Source organism: Mastomys coucha, unplaced genomic scaffold (genome assembly GCF_008632895.1).
Source record: "Mastomys coucha isolate ucsf_1 unplaced genomic scaffold, UCSF_Mcou_1 pScaffold23, whole genome shotgun sequence".
Taxonomy (NCBI): Eukaryota; Metazoa; Chordata; class Mammalia; order Rodentia; family Muridae; genus Mastomys; species Mastomys coucha.
In genome coordinates this window covers 54,246,048-54,264,697 of record NW_022196906.1, presented here as the reverse complement: position 1 = coordinate 54,264,697, position 18,650 = coordinate 54,246,048, and the positions used below count along the sequence as shown (strand labels likewise).

Below are 18,650 nucleotides of genomic sequence, written 5' to 3'. Positions count from 1 at the left end.
GTTGCTAGGTTGATATTCCATGGGAAAGGGCAGCTTTATGATAGAATTGACAGTGACTACACAGTAACTAGTTACTAGTGAGTGGTATCTGTATTTAAAGATCAACAAGTACACAAAGACAAGTATTCTAAAATTAGTTTCCACATAGCTTGGTGTTTTAACTTCCATTTCTCCTTTGTATAAACATTGTTTATAAAGAAGCAGCAAAAATAGAATCCTGTCTGACAAACATCTAAGAGCCATATGTCTACATCTTAGAAGATACCTCCAGAGTCAGTTATGAGCAGAGACATAAGCATTATTCATGATAGATACTGAAAACCGTAACAGGTATTTCAAATAATAAAGTGGATTTGCTAGAAATGTAGCTCATAGAGCAGAATGAAATTGATACCTCAGTATATTGACCCCCACCTTTAAAGATTCAACCAAAACAGAAACTCTAAAGGAGGATTATCTGACAAGGAAAAACAGTGTATTTCAAATGAACATTGTTCACCTGCATAACACAAGAAAGTTAAGTGAAGGACCTACAGAAAGAGATTAAGAAAAAGCTAAGTGAAGGCTGATCAAAAAGTGGGCCCTGAACAAAGTTTGAACATGTAAGGCAGACAGGCACGGATGACTGACAGAGTAGAACAATTCCTGGATGAATGAGACACAATGGTGTGAAGTGACTGTGACACATTGCAATATTAATACATACCGAGACTGAACTGCGGGTAATGCTCATAAATCTAACTGCAATTAGTACAGGTTTCTGGATTAGGAAGGACATGAAAAGGAAAGCAGAAGGTTAGAACGTACATGGCATTGCCCCATTAAAGAGAAGGCTAAATCTTTCAGTGGAATGAATGTATCCATTTTTTGCAGTACTGAGGAGGAGGGGATGCAGAGTTTCTCCACTTGCTTTGAAATAAAGTTTTGCAGTAAAGAAGCTCTTCCTTTCCTTCCTAGGTAGGTACTAATAAATTAAACCTCTGAATACTGAACTAAAATTCTTAATACAGAAAATGTTTCTGTTTGTTCACAGTCTCAGGGATCAACCTTGTCTTAAAGACAAGCACTCTACCAACTAATGTAGCACCTTAGGCCCAAATTTCACTTTTAAGTAGCATTTTCATTTTTCATGTCTTGGGAAGATATTTAGATAGTATCCTATGATGAGTGTGTGGCTAGTTTTAAGTCAGACTGACATAAGCCAGAGTAATTTTCAAAGACAAAATCTGTATTGAGAAAAATGCCCTTTCATCAGATTGGTCTGTGGGCAAGCTGTGGTACATTTCTTGGGACTGATGATTATGTGAGAGGGCCCAGCTCGTGTGGCTAGTATTACTCCTGTGTAGGTAGTCCTGGGCTATGTAACAAAGCAGACTGAGCAAGCCTTAAGGGGCAAGCCTTATGCAAGTAGCATTTCTCCCATAGTCTCTACTTTCGTTTCTGCCTTTAGGTTTCTCCCCTGACTTCCTAGAATAATGGACTAGAAAATCTAAGCTGGAATATACCCTTCCCCTCCAATGTGGTCATGGTTGTGTGTGTGTGTGTGTTTTAAATCATAGTAATGTGAATCCTAACTAAGACAATGAACTTTATTTAATGCCTGGGGAAGGTTATGCTTATGTTTGTTTCTAGAGATCATCACCTAACCCTACCAACAGACCTCTGTGGAACATCTATTCTGTGCAAGGAAGCTTATATAAGAAAGGAAGAAGCAGTTATTTCAGCATCAGTCTAAATACAGATTATAATGGCATAGAAGAAGCGCTTCTGGGTTCTAGAAAATATGAGTAAGAAAACTGGGAAGCTGGTGTTTTGAGAGATTTGCTGGGGACCTGAAGTATGTGCCTGTTGTGATAATGTTATCTTACTGAAAGGAGGAGCAACAAATAGGTAAAGGTTAAATTTTAATCCATCAGTTGTTTACCAGAACCTCAGATCCTACTGATTCTTAGTTAATGGTAACTGGAGTTATCTATATAATTGCCGGTCACTAGTTTCAACAGAGGACACTAAATACAAAAGTCAGTAAATGAAAAAAAATAAATTATCACTTGGTAGGCTCATCTCAAAACCCAACAACAAATCCTAAGTAAAATCTTTATTTGATCATAGAAGACTCTTAAATGGAATTCTGCTTCGGTATGACTCAAACATTTTAATTCATATTAAATTCCAAATGATTAAGTTCTCTACTATCAGCAATCTTAGAAGGACTACCAAAAATGATTTGGCTCTGAGTAGGAAAGATAATGAAAGAATGTAGAGAAAAAGTTAAAGATAAAGTTTAAGTTTTCATGTCATGGATAGGTAAGGTAAGCAGGGGAGGTGATAAGCCACCAACTTTTTATTCAAAATATTTTAAAATTCTGCACATTAAATATTCTCTGTACACACCATCAGATATTCATAGCACCTGTGTTCCTTCTGAGAAGTTCCTCCTGTGCATAATCCACATATGTCACAAACACATACTTAAAAAGAAGTCACAAGAAGCCTCCCTCCCCCACCTTTTCACTGTGCTCCACAGTTTGCATCTTACCATTGATCTACGAATCAGTGATAGTCTGGTCTTTGCTTTATTTTCAGCAAATTCCAGGCTACTGATGTCTTTGAGACGAGCCTTGTATTTATTCATTTGTTCTACAACTATCAGTTCCACACATCTGAAAAAAGGAGAAAGAAAAAACTGTTACAAGCAGAAGTAAATCAAGTGAAGTGTTGTAACTAAGTTTCCTAGACAGTTTGGGGATGAAGGAAGCATGCTTTATTTTATGAGCTCTGAGAAGATTCAGAATGGTGGTTGACAACTCTGTCTGTATTTTATAAACCAACTAAAAACAGTTACAAATCCTAACACTCAGGCTATAATCCCAGATCAATTAATAAATCAATTAATGAATCTGGGAGACAGACTCATGCCCTTATATTTCTCAAAAGCTCCTCCTGCAGTCAGATTGAGAAAAAACACAAAATAAAGAAAACCGTTCAGGGTGAAATATGGGAATGCTGAACTATTACAACCAAAGGGATTGAGTGATAAGATCACGATTAGACTATATGCTTTATAGGGATAGATAGATAGATAGATAGATAGATAGATAGATAGATAGATAGACAGACAGACAGATAGACAGACAAACTTGACAAAACAGAAATCCATTTAAAAACTATAAACAGTCCTAAAATGAAACAAGCCTCAGAATAACCAATTCTCTGCTTAAATGCATTGGAACTTTTGAGATAATTTACTGTGTTTGATATTTGGATAAAATGGACTACATTAACTAAAGTCCTATAGAGGTGAATGGGGTTGGCCTTACGTGGTAGTCTTACTGATATCTTGTACACTTTGTAGTGGGTCAGTGGTGTCAGGGCAACGGAGAATGCAAGGCGCAAACACAATGGCCAAGGCATTAGCAGACATCCGATTAGTGTCTTCCTGCAGAGCAATCCTAAGGAATAAAGCAAAACGAACACAAGTGAAAAGAGGATAAAATAACATAATAGTGGGAAGGTATAGAAGAGAGGACAGTATGCCATCAACCCCATAGTACTGCACAGATAACCACATAAGCTTAAAGAAGGCACTGTAGACTTCCCTAGAGCTATCCCTTTACCTGGAAAATGGACTTTTACTACTCCCTGAAAAAGTCTGGGCCATAGGTCAGCGTATAGCCTATTAAGAGAAGTCTATAACCTGCTGCTTAAGCCCAACATCATAACATGTCTGCAGATGAAGAGTTGTGTGGGTTTTTTTCTTAATTTTTAAAAAATTAAGAAAATTTTATTTTATGTGCATTAGTATGCATTTTGCCTGCATATATGTCTGTGTGACACTGTCAGATCCCCTGGAACTGGAGTTATAGACAGCTGTGAGCTACTATGTGGGTACCTGGAATTGAATTCATATTCTCTGGAAGAGCAGCCAATGCTATTAACCTCTGAACCATCTCTCTTAACCCCTAGAGTAGATATTTTAAGTGATTTCCAAACATACCTCACATCTGACCAGAAAGAGAGTTATATTCCCAACCACTTCAAATATTTACAAAGGGAAAGATATCTACTCCTTAAGCCTCTAGTCAGTCAATTCCTGAGTATAATCTGAACCCAACTCTCACAAAGTAAGTTATATCCAGAGACAAAAACTCTTCCAGTTCAAATATCAAAATGGCCATTACTTGGTGCCACTATGAGGTGTGAGCAGCTATATGTATTACTCTAACAGTACTCAATTTAGCAGATTTCTGCTTGAAGGAATCCTAACCACCACTACCCTCCCCGTATTTACTACACAAAGTTTAGAAAGGCAGAGAGGTGTTTCATTGGAGGTGAGAGGTGTTGTTTTTTAAGCATTGATAAAGAGCAAACCAAGGGCTTTGTGCATGCTAGGTAAGTACTCCACTGCTAAACTACATTCTTAGGCAAGGCAGTGTCTTTATATATTCAAGTTTTTCATTTAAATGGAATCTTGACCACAACCCCCAAAAGATCAGGCATATTGGTACATGCTCTTAATCCTAGAACTTGGGAAGTAGTAGAGGCAGAAAGATAGCTATGAGTTCAAGTCCAGACTGATCTAGATAGTGATTTCCAAGACAAGCAGAGATACATAGTAAGAACCTGTCTTGAATAAGTTACCTAACTAGATGAAAGATAAGGCGTTCCAGTGTATTGAGATGAGTTCGAGAGAGTTGATCAATTACAGAGTATACACCACGGATTGTTTCCTTTCTTTCCTGAAGGCCTAAGAAAAATGGTAAAAATAGCAAGTTATATTGAATATCCCTATTACATGCTGTGTCTCTTTCCTGGATAGAAATTCTATAGTAGAGAATGATGGCTCCAGCCTGGGGAGGCAGAACCATGGTTCTAAGCTACTGGCTATTTGAATTCCCAAACTTGAGTTTGTTCCCCAGCAGCCCTTGATGATAGCCAAGGGCACAGGTGTTCTAGTATTTTAGTCATTATGTGACAGACTAGTTTCTCATTAAAATTAACCAACTGTTCTATATAATTATAAAACCTCAGGTCCTAAATACCTCTACACAAACTTTTACCAATATACTACACAGCTAAAGCACAGAGCCCAAGAAGACAGTTAGCTTCTGACATGGGTCTTGCTTAGATTTACAACTGAATGAATATTTTGACCTACCCTAAAATCTCCTTCTTGATATTTTACTTTTTAATACCCATATCGTTCAGTTACTTAAGAAGCAACAAAGTGGCTTATTCAGAAACTTTTAGAAGAGTCTATTAAAAAGTCAACATTTGAATAGGTAATAATACACTGGCAGTTTTGTACTGTCACAAGCTTAATTTAGGCCCTAAAAGGCTAATCTACTATAAGAGGCCTTAATAATGAATATAACACATGGCATTGCTTTATCAAGTATAGGCCTTTCTTTAAATCTAAGAAGCTTGTGCTTACCCATAGCTCGAAGGAATTCTTCATAGAGTTCAAAAGTCATGAGTGGATTGGGCAAATCCCGAAGCCATTGTTTGAATACACTTGCAATGACATGTATGTTATAGTCATCGAGGTTTACACTTTCAGCATCTATTTAGAGACAAGAGTTAGGTAACAAAGCAAACATGCAAAAGATTTAAACAGTACACTTCACAAAGTAAACCTACTCAAGGAATCCTTCATATTTCATAATTAAACAATGTATACTTTCTACAATTTCATTCCATGCTTGGAATTGCCACTTCTAACTATGAAAGAATAGTGTTGGTTTCTGTGTTTTCTAAATACATTGTGAACACAAATGTAAAAGATCACACTTTCATGAAGGAAGAATCAAACTGCTGCAGAATTGTCTATGTGCTTGCTTTTGGTTTGTGTCCCTGTCTTGTAGATTGGTCTATGTACCACACTCTTGAGTGCCAGTGCTTCAGAAGTCCAAGGGGACTAAATGAAAGGCTGACTTTAAGTCATTCTTAGAGATGAGAAGGCAGGAAAATGTGATGGAACCATCTTCATCCTATTTTGCTATTGCACAGTTCAAGAGTGAGCCAAACCTGACACAAACTAGAGTACACAAAGTTCTCTGTCAGAATTTATCAAGTTTTATCAGGCATTTCTTGTTATCTTCATAATTCATTTCTCACTGATGGTGAGAAAAACCATTGGGGTTCTTAGTTATACAAAGACAACTTTTGTATCTAAGTTTAGTTTAAAAAGAACTATTTTCTTCTAACAATGATAAAGAATATATTTGGTTAATGAAACCAAAGGCAAGCCCTTGTATGTACTCTGGGACTAAGCTCTACAATCGTAACTAAATCCTCAATATACATGGGCAAGCAGGAAAATCTACTACAAAGAATCCAGTCTATGGTCAGAACAGTGAAGACTAACAGGCAGCACTTTAAATTATGGATTCAGAGAACACAGGATTAAATTCCAACATGGTCATTGGTTGGGAATAAGTAGTTAGATGAATTCCTCTGTCAGCCTGATTCCTTATCTGTAAATGCAGATAAATGATGTCCCTGAGTTCTCAAAACTGTTTCTGAGAATCTTTGTTGCCTTGGATCAACATTCTATTAATTTCCCTGAAACTATATTTTCTTCCTCATAAATTAAGGATATCAGGATCTAATTAGTCTGTTAAATAGATTAAGATCTTTTTCAAGTAACTAACAATAGTTCTATAATTGATACTGTCGATACATGTTCGATGAATTTACTAAATACAGGCAAAGACTCAAAAATGGCAAAGAAGTACCCCCAAAATGTTCTGGCCCTACATTTAGCGGAGCAGTACATAAAACTGAAATAACTTTTAAAATAAAAGTATTATATCTTGATTCAGGGCATACTATCTTACCTGTATCTAGACCTTGTCGAAGCTCCTTGATTTTATTAGTTGAACCAGACTTTCGGTAAATACCTTCAGTGTAAAGTCCATGCATTTCAATGTAGTTTATGAGCTTTTCTACCACTAAAGGAACAGCTCGGTCTTCACTAGTCAAGCGGGACAACTCAACCCCAAATTGCCGAGATGACAGCTCTGGATCATACTAAATGAAAGATGAATTTTGTTTCTAAATTCATTCAAACACTGTAGAACATGCTTATTTCTCTAGTTTTATGCAGATAACCCTAGGTGTTGGGAGGAAAGGGAATTATGGTTTAAAAAGTACAAATTGATGGGCTAACAGTTTTAATCATCTGCTGAAAATCAGCACAGAAAACAAGACTAGAGGCAGTGGCAATGGGCTGCTACTTTGTTCCTATCAAAATTTAATTCCAGCAAATGCTGATGTTTGGTGTAGGAGAAGGGTTTGGTTTTGTATGTAAAAAAACAAAAACAAAAACAAAAACGCCAAACCTTGAATATTTACCATGTATTTTGGGAAAAAAAAATCACTGAATTTTTTTAATGAATTAACTTGTCAGTAATTTCTGAAACACAAGAATATTTTGCCATTTCAAGGGTAAAACTTTATTAAAAACCTGACTTGCAGCTACTTTTTTTTTCTTTTTTTTCTTTTCTTTTCTTTTTTTTTTTTTGAGACAGGGTTTTCTCTGTGTAACCCTGGCTGTCCTGGTACTCACTCTATAGACTAGGCTGGCCTCGAACTCAGAAATCCACCTGCCTCTGCCTCCCAAGTGCTGGGAGTAAAGGCGTGCACCACGACCGCCCGGCTTGCAGCTACTTTTTAAGCAAAGGGTCACAGTCTAGCCCACAATCACTTTAGTGGTGTACCTAGTACACGTGATTAGCTAGTTCAAGTGTCTGCAATGCAATAGCTTGTCATTGAGAAAATTTAAGTAAGTCACACACAAAAATGCCAACTTCTAGATCTCTAGGAACTGTTTATCTAAATCTTTCTTTCTTCTTTTTTATCTGCCTCCTCTAGCCAAATAGTCACCTTCAACCTTCATCTCCCAACCAGTTGGCAAGCTTTTAGTCACTCAGCCTACACTCTACACCTTCACTTCTCAGTCTGAGATAAATGAGATCCTATCTCAGAAAAACCAAACCCAAATTAAAACCAACCACCCAAAACCACCACCACCAAAATATAGCAACTAAGGACCTCAAAAAAGATCTGATGTTTAACACTGATATTAGGAAGCAGATGATACCTAAGAAAGCAAGAGAGGCTCAGGAAACACAGAGCCATGGAATCTGTGATACTAAGTCATTAGGTATGGCTAAACTAAGAATGAAGAAAAAGCTAGGCAAAGGCTATAAAGTACACTTGGACTTTATTCTGACAGCTATGAGACACTAGTGGAGAATTTTAAACAGCCACAACACGAGTCAGTTTTCTTTATCATCCATCTATACACTTTGCATGTCAGCAGTTAATTCTCAGAATTCAATTTGAAGGATGTTAAACCAGTATCAAATAACATTTCTACTACTACTACTAGGTCTAAGGTAGAATATTTAGAACATTTAAAGGATGCATATTAAATGTTAGTACTTTCAATCCATCAACTTGGCTAAACTTTTGCAATAAACTATTATAGTCTACTTCATTTCTAAGTATATATGGCATGGTAACACCTGGTATGGAGCAAATAATAATTTATTAAAGAAAAATGTAATAATGACTACTGAAAAGATTGAAGCAAAAATAAACATTAACCAAAAGTTTTATATGATACATTTATCATACATATACTTATCATCTTTTAATATGTTAAGGCTCTTCCTACAGCATCAAAAAGTTAATAGCTGAAAACTGCAACTTGAAGTGCAGCCAGGACTGAACACAAGTAACCTGAAACAAACATGCCCCAAAACATTCTTGAGGCTTACAAGAGGGCAGAGGGGAAAGGCACTTGCTAAATTGAACCTAAGTTGAACTAGGACTGGCACATGCAAATTGTTCTCTGACTTCCACATGTGTGTAACAGCATGTGAAACAGGCTATACCCACCCACACAGTAGTCTTTCCAGAAGCCAAACTTTTGTTTTGTAGAGGTTTTTGTTGTTTGTTTTGTAAGTTTTTATACTGTATAGACAGCTTTGATCTCTCTTTCCTATGACTCCTCCTGCTCCTTTTGAGTAGAAGTTGCTGAGCTTTTGCATTTTCCTCCATGAGCTGGAATTTTAGTCACTTCTAACTATACTTTTAGTGTATGGATTTAAAGCTGTAAAATCTCCTCACTATTTTCTCTAAGTAACAGGGTTATCATTAGTTAAAAATATTTAAAAGTATTTTTCCATTTGTATTGTAATCTGTTAGTACAAGTCTGTAGGGCTGAAATGTATGTTTTTATTTGTCTAAATACGTCTTCTCAACACTTTCATTTTTTGCCTTCAGTACTAAATGACAAAACCCAAGGCTTTTATACACATTAGGAAGGCACTGCATCACTGACAGGCTTAACATTTTCACTTCTGAATAGTACCATTGAGTATGACGAAAAATTTCAGGTGGTTCTCTTTTCTTGGAACACTTAAGATACCTCACTATTATCCACTGGCTTCCATTATTTCTGTTCAGAAATTAACTGTGCTTTATTTCATTGCTTCTTTGGATAATTATTTTAAGAAACGATACTTTTGTTTAGAGTACTGAACTGTTGCTTTCTTTGTATTTATCCTATTTTATGTTAAAAGTGTATATTGGTTTGTAGCTCTGGCTGTCCTAGAACTTGCTATGTAGAACAGGTTGGCCTTTAATGCACAGAGTTCTGCCTGCCTCTGCCTCCTAAGTGCTAGGTCACAGGAATCTGCTCCCACATCTCGGTTCAATGCTTTTAGCCCTTATATGATGTGCTGCCCAGTATCTCCTAAAATGTTGTATCTGCTTTGTTTTTTCTTTCTTTTTAGATTTTCATATATGTGTGTATATATATCTATACACAGATACATATTTCATAAAGTGAGCAAGGTGGTATAGATTTGTAATTTCAGTACTTAGGAGATGAAGACAGGAGGACCTTGGAACTTGCAATTCAAGATCACCCTTGGCTAATGTAGTGAGCTGGAGACCAACTTAGGCTAATAGAGACCCTGCCTCAAAAATAAAAACAAACCAACAAAAAACAGGATCTGGGGAGATTGTCCAATGAACAGAGTACTTGTAAAGTACAAGCATGCACACTTAAGTTCAGATCTCAAGAACCCATGTAAAAGCTAGATGGGTATGGTAGCCTGCCTAAAATACCAGGGGCAGAGAAAAAGACTTCCTTGGGCAAGTCCCTGCAGGGTTTAGTGAGAGACTGTAATGCTCTCCACATACATATAACCACACACAGCACCTCATCTCTCCCCTTACATTTCTATATTTTTCCATTCTTTTTACTATTCTCCCAGCCTGGATATTTTGTATGTGTAAGCTTTCAGCTTCCCTTCTGTGTAGGCTGCTAAGTAAGTTTCAAATTTCAACTGTACTTTTCTCTAGAATCTCCACTTGATTCTGTTAAAATCTATACTTAATATGTTTTAATTCATTTGTGAACTTCATCTTTTTATTCAGTATTTAAACATATTAAACATATCCATTAAAGTTTAAAGCTATATGCCTAATACTTCATAACTATTGAAATCTATTTTATTATGTACTAAGTTGTCTAATTCCTTGTGTTTGGGATACAATTTGAAAAAAATTGTAATAGTGCTGAGTGATGTTCTCTCTCTTTAAAGAGGTTCCTCCTTCTCTCTTGTGGGTCACAATAAGGAGGTAGCACCATACTCTAAGGTGGTAATAACTTAAGGACCACCTCAAAGCTAACTGGTAAATTTGTTAAGCTCAGTCTATCAATGATTCACTCCCATTCATAGGGTGTATTTCTTGACATGGCTCTCACTGACATTCTGGAGAACTGATTTCTCTTTGATTACTAATCCTAAAATTTAAAATTTTCTTTTCTTTCCAGAGCACTGAGACTCTGGAAAATCCTATTCTAATTAGCTTCTTAGCCATCTATGTTAAATAGCTTGGAAGTTAAAAAAAAAAAAAAGTCCTGAAATAAAATATTTCTAAATTTAGGCTTATTCCTTTAATGAACAAACAAACCATGGTGGTTCACATCTTGATAGTATGGAACTTTTTCCCACCTTCTATAGTCCTAAGAGACTGCTGAAACATCACCATCTTCTCTGACTTTTGTATGTAAGATCTCTACACAGAATACTGTTTGGTGGTTGTTTTCTTTGTTAGGTTTCTATTGCTGTGATAAAACACCATGACCAAAGAAACTAGTGGGGAGAGTTTATTCTGTCTGAACTTCCACATCATAGTCCATCATCAAAGAAAGTTATGGCAAGAACTCAATGCAGGATCTGAGGAAGAAGTAATGGAGGAACACTGCTTACTGGCTTGCTTCTCTCATGGCTTGCTGAGCCTGCTTTCTTATAAAACTCAGGATACTACTTGCCCAAGGTTAGCCCCACCCAAGGTGAGCTAAGCCTTCCCATTATCAGTCACTAACAATTTTTTAAAAATTGGTCTGGCATGGTGGCTCATGCTTTTAATCCTGGCATGCCAGAGGCAGAGGCAGGTGGATCCTGTGAGTTCAAAGCCAGTCTGGTCTACATAGTGAGTTCTAAGAAAGCCAGAGATATAAAATAGAAAGACCCTGTCTCAAAATACCAAAACCAAAACCAACAAAAAGGTTGTTTCCTTGAAGATACATGTTTAGTACTTTTTAGACTTATGTATACAAATACAAGTAGGTATTCAAAAATACCAGCTCTTATAGTATACACTGTTGTTCATGGTTAAATGTTAATAGTGAACATTAAAGAGAATTCCTCAGAAGAACTTATGAATACTTAACTCAACAACTTAGCAGCTTACATTAAGTCAAGATAAAAGGTTTCAAGAAAATTAATTCAGTTATATACATATATCTCCACACATATATATTGGATTATGACATTAAACATACTTCTCAATGTGATTTGATGTCATGAAGTTTGAAAACCACTATATTATAAAGCTACTAAAGAAGCCCCAACTACTTTCCACATGGGGGGGAAAAAAGGCCTGCAGATACACTGTGTACTACTAAGGGGCAATAATGCCTTACCTTCTTAGAACACTTGGCTGTGGTTTTCAGACAGCATTTCTTATGGCAAGCGTATTTACACACTGGAAAACAGGTTAAGCATATAGTAACTTTAGTATGCAAACCAATGGCAAGAACATACCAAGTTCACAACTTTGGTTTTTAAAGCTGACTCTGCTTTAAGATAATTAAACACATTTTGTTTGTTCTGTGGTAACTTCTATTAAGGGAAATGATGATGAAAACCTGCCTAACATTAGTCAGTGTCAATGAACAAGCTTTCTCTTCTTTCTAGGGTGTCTGTTTTGCTACTGCACTCAGGTCTCCTACCCACACACTCAATTCCAACGTGTTATTTATCTATCTTTATAGTTTGATTCACAAATTAGTATGTATGTCCTCCCAGGTGCTCTAAAGCCTGTTAAAGTCCCAGAAATCCCAATTAAGAATTATTTAACTACAGGCAAAGAAGGGATTATTATCAAGTAATGCTTACTGAAATTGGCAGTACATTTAAAAAAATATAAGAGGGCATATTTATTATCCCTGAAGGACCAGAATAGAGTTCTTAGAGAAAATAATATAAGCAGAGTATTAGTTATAGTAGGGAACATAAGGTTTAAAAAAAGTTCAGAGCAAAAATAATTTTTAGGCTTGGGAGGCAAAAGCAGGCAGATTTCGGAGAGACTGAGGCCAGCCAGGGCTACACAAAGACAAAACAACAAACACATACAACTTCTTGTTCTGAGTGCCCAGGAACAAGACACAGCTAGCGAAAACACGACATTTGCATAGAGGGATGCTGAGAGCAAGGGGGCTTCTGTCATTCTGCTCTACCAGTTCTTGCAAGCTAACAAAATATTCTTTCTTAAACTTCTAATCCATCATGTTTTCAAAGCTAGATCAAGTGATAGAAGTCATGCTATTATAATGGTGAGATCATACAGACAGTCATAAAAACAATTAATTCTGTAAGAAATCAATCTAAATCCACATTGGCCATAAAAAAGCGAAGTCTCTAAATCAGTAGTTCTCAACCTGTGGGTCTCAACCCTTTGGGCCTCACATATCAGATATCCTGCATATCAGATATTTACATTATGATTCTAACAGTAGCAAAATTACAGTTATGAAGTAGCAACAAAAACGATTTTGTGGTTGGGGGACACCATAACATGAAGAGCTGTATTAAAGAGTCACAGCATTAGGAAGGCTGAGAAACATTGCTTAGCCTAAAACCATAGTGTTTAAATTAGGTACTTATCAGACTATTCCCCATTATCAATATTATTATAATTTTTAAGGCCACTGACAAGAAAATGAAAGGATGTTCTTGCTTCATTCAAATTTGAATCCAAAATCTCCACAGGATTATTACTGAAATATTTATTCTCCATCTACTTGGCACCATTTTGGGAAGCCCTGGAATCCTTACACAGTGAAAACTCACTGCTTGAAGTAGGTCACTAGAGATGTGGGCATTTGGAGGTTACATCTTGCCCCTCATGTGGGTCAGAATCTTTGCTTTTGGTTTGCCTCTTCCATAGCCCACTGTGCATGAAGGACTAAAATCTCTGAAGATATGAGCCAAAACAAATGTTTCTTTCCTTATGTCATTTCTATCAAGCACTGTGGTCATACCAACATAAAATTAATACAGAAAACTGGTACCAGAGAAGTGGGGTTGTTGTCTTGACTAAACTTGACAAAGTCATTTTAAGCCTTTGAAACTGATTTGGGAGAAGGCTATGGAAAAGTATGGAACTTCGGGGTAGAAAAGCCCTAGTCCTAGAGTGCTGCAAACAGACCTTATTGGGATATTGTGGAAGGAGGCTGGAAAGCCAGACTGCTAAGGATGGGGACAGTGGAGGGCCAGGCTCATAAGCTCCATGTGCGAACAATGACCCTATAGAGAATTGGACTAGAGGTTATTTATATTTTCTGGCAAAAAAAAATAATCTACATTGAACTAGGTTCTGAAAATCTGAGTGAGGCTGAATTAAAGGGCTAAATAATATGGTGGGAGAAATTCCAAGAGAATACAGCATCCAAATTGTAGTGTAGTTATTGTTTGCTACATTTAGCAAATTTTATAATGATAACTAGAAAATTAAATTAAATACATATTCAGTTTGCTCAGGCAAGGGACACATACATATGGACAAAAAGACCTTGGCTATAGTGTTTTAGCACCATTAAAAAGAAGATGGTAAATTTGCACTGGATCCTTGAAGACATTAAAGGCAGTCATGACAGCCTGCCCAGAGCAAGTTCAGGGTGGCATAAACCTGAAATTCATTTGAAAGACTGCATTAAAACAAGGGTATAAATCACTGTGTTAAACTCACAGAGGGCTAACTAGCAAAGTGTTTTCCAAAACTCAGCTGCTCAAGCACTAAGAAGTACTGCAGTTATAGTTCAAGAGAGCCTAACTATTATTCTAAGTAAGTACAGAACTTGCATGTGCATGGTACTAGTTTTGCAGACAAGTAAACACAAGAGAGGGTAATGAGAGCTTTTCCCTTAGAGATGTGTAATACTTACATTTGCAAACAGAGGCTCTGTCCATTATCCATATCAAGGACGAACAGTATTCACAGTATGTAGGGATGCTATACTGGGTGGCCTTAAAGATGTGGCCATTGTGCTCTTCCACCTGAATGAAGAAATTTCACTATTTATACTATAGCCAATGAAGTAAATGCTTCCCTAACAATGGTTGGTAAATGGGAAATCTTCCAACTTCTTGCTAAGATTTCACTGGTAGATAATTATGATCCTCCAAAAAATAATGAAAATAAAATATAGTCTGTCCTAAAGTTAACTAACAATGTAGATATTATCAGTATCAAAAACAATGCAACTCAATACGTCAGGTGATGGCTGTCTATGACTCAGTTGCAAGGTAAATTGAAAGCAGCAGTTCTAAAATGTTTGTTTTTCACTTCCAGGAATGTTTTACATTATTGAAAATCAACCATGACCAGAAAAGGCTTCTGTTTTTATGAGTTATACTTATTGTTATTTAGAAACTAAAGCTGAAAAAATAAGCTCACTATGTATTAACATAAATAATAATTTTTATGTTTTTTCTTCTAATCAACTTTTTTGCTTATCATCATAAAAAAGAGCATGTTTTCATTGTGACATTATCAATGCACAGATATCTGTTTATTTGTCTGAGACACTGCCTCACTATGTAGCCCTGGTTGACCCACTTTTCTGTGTCTCCCAAGTGCTAGGATTAAAGGCCACTCCCCATGCCTTGGTGCTCTTGCTGCTTTCCTTCCACTGAACTAGTTCCCTGTCTTGCTTTCAGGACACTTACATAACTCTCTTGTTCCTCTCAATTTTGAACTTCATTCTCACAATTCACTTTCTACTTTCATGTTGTACATATATATTAATTTACATCTATAGGCTACATGAGATAAAACCTGTGAAACTGGTTTCAGACCCACTTATTTTACTTAGTATGGCAGTTTCATACATCTGACTGCCAATGTTATAATTCCATTCTTTTCAATCATATAAAATTTCATGATTATATGTAGCATTTTCTTTACCATTAGTGTCTGTTTGTTGAACATGTAACTGGCTTCATATCTTAAAAATGTGAATCAATGTAATTGTGGCTGGACAAGTATCTCTACGGTATGCCATATTAAATCTTTTGATTATATACCCAAAACAGACACAGCCAGATTATATGGTATAGTGGTTTAAAAATGTATGGGCCCCACGGACTCATGTGTTTGAATGCTTGACCCATAATAAATGGCACTAATTAAGAGGTGTGGCCCTGTTGGAGGAAGAGTGTCACTCTGGAGGCAGGCTTTGAGATTTCCTATGCTCAAGCTATTCCCAGTGTGGCACAGTCTCTTTCTGATGCCGGTGGATCAAGACATAGAACTCTTAGCTTCTTTTCCAACACCAGGTCTGCCTGCACACCACTGTTTCCTGCCATGAAGATAATGGTCTAAACCTTTGAAAGTAGAAGTCAGCCCCAATTAAATGTTTTTCTTTATAAGAGTTGCCATGGTCATGGTGTCTCCTTATAGCAATAAAACCCAAACTAAGACATAGCTAGCTCCTTTTGAGGAACTACACCATACTGACTTCCATCATGGCTGTACCAGTTTACATTTTCACAAGAAGTGTACAAGAGGTCCTCCTCTTTGCACATATCCTCACTTAATGACAGCCATTCGAAATGGGTTGAAGTAGAATCTCATAGTAGTTTTAATCTATATTTTCCTGACCTGATGACTAATAAGGGTGTTGAATATTTTTCGTGTGTTAACCTTTTTACTTCTTTACTTTATTTTTGTTGAGAAATTTCAGCTGACTATTAACTTGCAAATATCTTGTTTTGGTTTTTAATTTTTGAAATAATTTACTGAGAGAACACATACTCTCATGAACACATTTCTAAAATGGAATTTCTCAAAATGGTATAAATAACTGTTTCCAAAATGTCTACTATTTCTATGGCTTAGCTGTTTGAAAACATCTCATGAAAGTGGAATTGTATAGTTTCTTGGTTTTGCTTTTGGTTTCTTAGCATGATATTCTTGAGGTTCATCCATAATGTTGTATCAGGAGTCAGCTACATTAAGTATTCAGTAGAATTACTTATCACTTTGTGGGGGATTATGCTGAGGACTTTGGCCATGCTAGGTAATTATTCTATCACTGAATCATATATAACCCTAACCTTTTCCTTCATAATTTATTTACTGTTTGATAGGATTTGGGGTTCATTTATAGATATATGCTTAGATTTCTCTTTTGTATAGTAATCTTCAGAATTTTAATCTCAACACTTTTACCACCCCATGTTACTGTGTATCTTTTTGTTGCAGACATTCTTTTGGTTGTGTAGCCCTATTGAGATTTTAATTTGTATTTCCCTCATGTCTAATGATGTCTAATATTTTTCATGTGTCTGCTAGTCATTTGTACTTCATTGATGGGTTATTCAGCATTTACTCATTTTTAAGTTGGTTTTCCGTATTGAGTTATAGCCCTAATAAATTCGAATGGTGCTGAGAAAACTGGTATTCTACATGTGAAGAATGAAAAGTATGTGTTCATGAGATTTCAGGCCCATTGTCATCCTAACTTTTTTAAAGGCATGTGAGTATGCCCTGGGATCTGGTAAACTTACTACTAAATCTGTCCATTGGAACAAAGGAGCTGCTTCAACCTAGTGAGCTGGAAAGTATTATACCAATGGTGTAACTTACCAAATCAGTTTCCTTTTTCCTCCTTTTCTTTCTTTCTGTTTTAAGCACCTGGCAGGAGGTGAGGAGAAACATAAATTAAGATTAATGACTAACATATTCTCTTCTATGAAAATGTTTGAACAGCTTCAACAGGTAATAAAAAGTTCTTTATTCTTCAAGAGGAACTGTGCAGAGCTGAAGTAAATTTGAGAAAATATTTTAAGTTTGGTAAAATGAAGTGTTAATGAAGTCAGAAGAATGGATGAACTTTTTAGAGACTAGTTACCTTTTAAATGTCAGTTCTAAATGGAACACATTAATTAGACATTTTAATCATTATTCAAATTATGGTCAACTATAAAGGTTAGCTATACACTACAGACATAAAGGGGGGGGCATGTAGAACATGGAAAAACTCTGTAGACAGACGGCATCTCCTGATGACAAAGACCAGAACAGCTCAGACTTACCCTTTAACAATCATCAATTTATGAAGCAGCAGTATAAATCTAGTAAGAATCATCTGCATAACACAAGCCTGATAACTACAACACAAGAATCTCTAGAACTTGTTTACTTAAAAATGATTTGAAATGGTTTTAAAATTTTAATTCATCAGCTAGAATAAGTAAAAATAAAAGCATAATCAACACTAAGGCATTCTTGAAAAAATAATCAAGTGTTACATCTGTTATAATGAAAAGAAATATAGTAAAATCCTTGATGAGACTCTTTAAAACACACACACATTTTTTTGTTTAGATTTCTTTTTTTTTAGTTAGAATTTCTCTATATAAAACAGGCTGTCTTTACCCACTCTATCCTCCTGTCTTTAGTCTCTAGAGTGATGAGATGAAAGTATGTGCCTCCATACTCAACTTAAAAGTATATAGTGTTTTCCAGGCTGGCTTCAAACTCACTGTGTTGCCAAGGATGAGCCTGAACTGATCATTCTGCCTCTATTTCCAGAGTGCTGGGATGGTGATATGTACCACCACATTTCATATGTTACTAGAGATCAGATCTGGGCTTTCTGAATGTTTGTCAAGCATTTCAGCAAATGAGCTATGTTCCTAACTCTTATCCAACTACAAAATGTTTGATAGCTTTAAAGCAAGATTTAATTAAAATACCAAGCAGTACAATTCCCAGCTCTTACCAAAAAGTGAAGGTTAAGATTACTGATGTTTATATCTCCCCGAAAGCACATTTTTCCTAAAAACTAATTCAAGAGAGATCTTATTTGTAGGTTCTAAGGTAAAACCTAAGTGATATATAATGCATTTGACCTTTAACCGTTATTTTTCAGAAGTCAATTTATATATTAATCCATTAAAACTGGAAGTGTAGATTTCTGAGTTTGAGGCCAGTCTGTTCTACAGAGTGAGTTCCAGGACAGCCAAGGCTATTCAGAGAAACCTTGTCTGGAAAAA

The 18,650-nt window shown here is 36.1% G+C and overlaps 1 protein-coding gene across 7 annotated transcripts in view; it reads right to left on the bottom strand.

The window, feature by feature from the left end:
* Positions 1-18,650, bottom strand: part of Myo9a (myosin IXA) — a 184,060-nt gene that overhangs the window by 15,533 nt on the left and 149,877 nt on the right. For 5 of the 7 annotated variants that reach the window (XM_031343709.1, XM_031343708.1, XM_031343710.1 and 2 more), the window contains 9 exons: positions 17,239-17,286; positions 14,534-14,645; positions 12,011-12,072; positions 6,840-7,032; positions 5,435-5,563; positions 4,642-4,747; positions 3,321-3,452; positions 2,540-2,663; positions 707-760 (listed from right to left, as the gene is read on the bottom strand). In XM_031343709.1, the coding sequence (XP_031199569.1) occupies positions 707-760; positions 2,540-2,663; positions 3,321-3,452; positions 4,642-4,747; positions 5,435-5,563; positions 6,840-7,032; positions 12,011-12,072; positions 14,534-14,645; positions 17,239-17,286 (960 nt within the window). The remainder of the gene's footprint in view (positions 1-706; positions 761-2,539; positions 2,664-3,320; positions 3,453-4,641; positions 4,748-5,434; positions 5,564-6,839; positions 7,033-12,010; positions 12,073-14,533; positions 14,646-17,238; positions 17,287-18,650) is intronic. The other 2 variants (XM_031343711.1, XM_031343714.1) reach the window with 1 other exon arrangement.